The following is a 4,211-nucleotide window of genomic DNA, read 5'->3' on the forward strand; positions in this document are numbered from 1 at the left end:
TTTGTTGCTCCTGTGATTCTGATTTCTCCTTCCTTTTCGGACAATCTACCTTCATGTGCCCGTACTTCTTACAGTAGTAGCACTGTATTCTCTTCTTGGACTGCGATCTAGGATGGCTTTTACTTGAACTTCCACCCTTTGCCTTGGATCTTCCTCGAGCAACCAAGCCTTCGCCTTCATTGTTTTCGACCACCTTACCAGTGATTTTCTTCCTCAACTCACTGGAACTTAAGGCATTTTTCACCTCCTCTAGAGTCAGGTCATCACGACCGTACATCATTGTATCAACAAAATTCTCATACGAGGGAGGCAAAGAACACAAAACAATTATTGCTTGGTCCTCATCATCGATTTTGTTATCGATATTATTCAAATCCATGATAATGGAATTGAATTTATCCAGGTGCTGGGAAACAGGTGTACCTTCCTCCATCTTCAGGGCATAGAGTCTTTGCTTGAGGTAGAGCCGGTTCGTCAATGACTTCGTCATGTACTTGCTCTCTAACCGGAGCCACAAACCGGACGCGGTTTTCTCATCCGCTACTTCTCGTAGCACTTCATCTCCTAGACATAGCAGAATAGCACTATGTGCTCTTTCTAGCATGTCATCCTTTTGCTCTTCCGAAAGCGTGCTTGGTAATTTATCTTTACCAGACAATGCTTTTAGCAATCCTTGTTGAACCAGCACTGCCCGCATCTTGATGCGCCATAAACTGAAACTATTTTTCCCGGTAAATTTCTCGACATCATACTTAGTCGATGAAACACTTGTAGCCATAATTTGGAACCTTTGAATGAATGATAATATTTTCTTCCTGATGTGAAAGATCAGACAAAGCTGCAGTCACAGGGCAATTCAGAAAATATTATCACTCCTTCAACTACGCTCTGATACCAATTTGTTGCGGAAAGGATCGATTCGAGAACTCCGATATGACTACAAGTAAATTGACCGGAACGAAAAATAAAGTGAACACAAGGATTTACGTGGTTCGGCTTTAATGCCTACGTCCACGGGCAGAGGCGAAAAGAAATTTCACTATAACAAGATGAAGATTACAAGTGTTTTACACTCAAGACACAACCCGAGAACCTCACAACTCTCAACCCCTATAGAAAACCCGAAAGCTAAATCCTAGCTTTCAAAGAACAAGCTTTGCTCTCTCTTGGTTTGGGATGATCAATATGGCTAATGAACCTCTCTATTTATAAGAGAGTTCAAGGACATAATTGTCCAAAACTTTGGCAAAGATTTGTGGTTGAAAATGGACACCAACAACCATCCACTAATCCACTACCACCAACAACCCACTACCAACAACAACAATCCACTACCAATTTTAAGCCATTTCTTAACAAGATTCATTTGATGCTGTTATAAAAATAGGTAACCTATTTTGGCCTGATAGCTGTGTATATGAAATGTTGATTATGAGATGAAGGTCATTGAAAATATTTTAATTTTTTAAATAAATTTTGGTACAATATTCGTGAAGACGAAATTCGCCAAAGAGGGAACAACTGAGAACATTTATCTTCATATTTTTTTAAGGACACAATTTTAGAGTAATGATTGGGAACCATTTAAATCATAAAACTAATTCATCAACCTCCAAATTTTGTTTATTTTCTTTTATTGATTTATTTCTGATTTCATCCTTCTTGATTCGCATTATTAAAATATGAAACCATCAACATCGTATAAGTAAGCAAATTGACAGAAAATAATACAAGTAAATATAAAATAACCTTAATGGTCCCTAGAATCAAACTTTATTATTAATATCATTATCATCATCCGATTTCTAGTTACACACAAAAAAAAAAAAACAAAACAGAGCTTAATTAAAGGTCTATATTTATATTAGATTATCACATATCTGATGAAAAAATTATATGAAAAATATATTTATAAAAAAATAAATAAAATTTCAATTGAAATGATAAAGTTAAAAACTCTCGTACAATTAGATTTCTATGAAATTTTATTAATTTTATATAAAAATATAAAAGATCAAAATACTCTCTTACTAATATAATTTATTTTATATAAAAAAATAAATTTTTTAATTATTTCCTAATTCAATCTGCTGTCAATTAACTTGTAACAGTTAACTTAATCAAAGATTTTAAATGTATTATATGCGATATTCAATTATAAATTATTTATATAATAGTAAACTTTTAATTGCGTACAAGCAGGATAAAGGAAGAAAAATAAGAAGCTAAGATCGGATTATAATTTTTTTTTAAGGATGAAATTACAAATTTTATTGTAATATTAAACTATAATTTCTGAATAAAAAATTTCAATTGTAGAAATTCAAGGCGCAGTTCCGACCTACCACCGCAGCTGTATGGAAAGACAAAATTATAATAATTATATTAATCATTGACAAAATTATAATAATTATATTAATCATTCATTTTGATTTGCAAGTTGGTAATAATAAGAAAAAAGACAGATATGAGCTCAAGAACTGGGGATAAGTGCCGGTCATAGATTTCTCAAACTAGAACCTGAAACCGAGCAGCCCTGAATGGGATTTGTTGAAGTTCCAAGTCCGGGAAGCATTGGAGGAGTACGGTTGTTTTGAGGCCTCGTTTGACCAACTCCTGGAGCTTCGGCAGCCAGTTTTAGAGGCCTTGGAACAGCTATTTGACTTGCCTTTACAAACAAAACAGCTTTGTGTTTCCGATAAACCCTCTAGTGCCTATCATGGGTCTCCATCAAGATTGTATGAGAGCATCTCCACTGATGATGCACATATTGCTGAAAACATTGAACAATGCGTCACAACCACTTTGTGGCCTCAAGGAAACATAAGCTTCAGGTACATCCATTCACTTACAAAAAACCCTTTAGCAAAACTACTACACCTTTATTGATCATCTGCTCTGTATTTGGCAGTAAAACTCTGGCATCTTTCACTCAACTGGCATCAGGATTAGAGAAGACAATTTTGAGGATGATTTTGGAGAGTTTTGGGCTTGAGAAATACATGGATGAACTTCTGGACTCAACAAATAATCACCTGAGGGCCATGAAATACGGAAGGCCAAACACCAGCGAGCCAACCCTTGGGATACCTGTGCACTGTGATTATACTACAATGACTCTTTTGTGTCAATTAAATGAGGTTCAAGGATTGGAGATCCTAAACAAAAATGGCGAATGGATGAATATAAACCCTTCACCCAACTCTTTCGTAGTCATGCTTGGAGAATCCTTCAGCGTAAGTCACTTGTTTATTAATAGCTTGACTTAAACAAAAGCTCAAGGTAGATAGAACGTAAATTTTGTACTGTTGCAGATATGGTTGAATGGTCGATTGTCTTCTGCTTATCATCGCGTGATGATGAAAGGAAACGAGGATAGGTATAGCATCGGATTGTTTGCATGGCCAAGAGGAGGGTACCTAGTAAAGGTTCCCAAAGAGCTTGTTGATGACAAAAATCCGATGCTCTTCAAACCCTTTGTTCTGGAAGAATTTTTGAAATTTCACTCCCCCCAAATCGTTCAAGGTGCTACTAAATCTTCTCTTAAAGCTTATTGCAGTGTCTAAGATTTGGGCATAAACAATTTCATATAAAATAAATAATTCGGGGTCTCTCTATGTAATATATATATATATAGAACAATGTAATTAAGGTTATATATATATATAGAACAATGTAATTAAGGTTATCCCAACTCAACATTGAAGTTGGCCAAAGCAACTGTCCTAAAAGGGTTGTAAAAGGGGTAATGATGGTAAAGACAAATTACATATTTCGAGTGTTTTTTCCCCAATTTGTTGGAAACAAAATGAAGTAAGTAATACTTTTTTGGTTTATTTTTTATATTTCAAATATTATAAATTATGTAAGTTTGACATGTTAATCAAATATTTTTGTGTATTGGTGTGTTATTTTTATATTATGGTGTTGGTATTATGTTTTTGTACTTATAGTATTATAAATTTGTTATTCATTTACATGTTGGTAATTATTTTACAAATATTTTTGCGTGTTTATAAAAGTATCATGTTGATATATTTTTCATATTTTGTCAATAATGATTGATTAAGAATGAATTTTCTTTTTATGTTGTGTTTGATTGATTAAGAATGAATTTTCTTTTCATGTTGTGTTTGAGTTATATCTTATTTCAGATGATAATTTACACACTTTCTTATGATGATTCAATTTAAAGAAAATTATATGTTTAT

At 33.6% G+C, this 4,211-nt stretch overlaps 1 protein-coding gene across 2 annotated transcripts; it reads left to right on the top strand.

Annotated features, from left to right (window-relative positions):
- The first annotated feature begins 2,462 nt into the window (after positions 1–2,462).
- LOC121209933 (probable 2-oxoglutarate-dependent dioxygenase AOP1) lies at positions 2,463–3,812 on the top strand. 2 transcript variants are annotated; one of them, XM_041081927.1, is made up of 3 exons: positions 2,463–2,834; positions 2,912–3,236; positions 3,315–3,812. In XM_041081927.1, exons 2-3 carry the CDS (start codon positions 2,970–2,972, stop codon positions 3,564–3,566), a joined length of 519 nt encoding a protein of 172 aa, XP_040937861.1. In that variant the 5' UTR covers positions 2,463–2,834; positions 2,912–2,969; the 3' UTR covers positions 3,567–3,812. The 2 variants fall into 2 exon arrangements, with proteins under 2 accessions (XP_040937861.1, XP_040937860.1); XM_041081926.1 differs by having other exon boundaries at positions 2,463–3,236.
- The last annotated feature ends 399 nt before the right edge of the window (positions 3,813–4,211 follow it).

This window comes from Gossypium hirsutum, chromosome A11 (genome assembly GCF_007990345.1).
Source record: "Gossypium hirsutum isolate 1008001.06 chromosome A11, Gossypium_hirsutum_v2.1, whole genome shotgun sequence".
Lineage (NCBI taxonomy): Eukaryota > Viridiplantae > Streptophyta > Magnoliopsida > Malvales > Malvaceae > Gossypium > Gossypium hirsutum.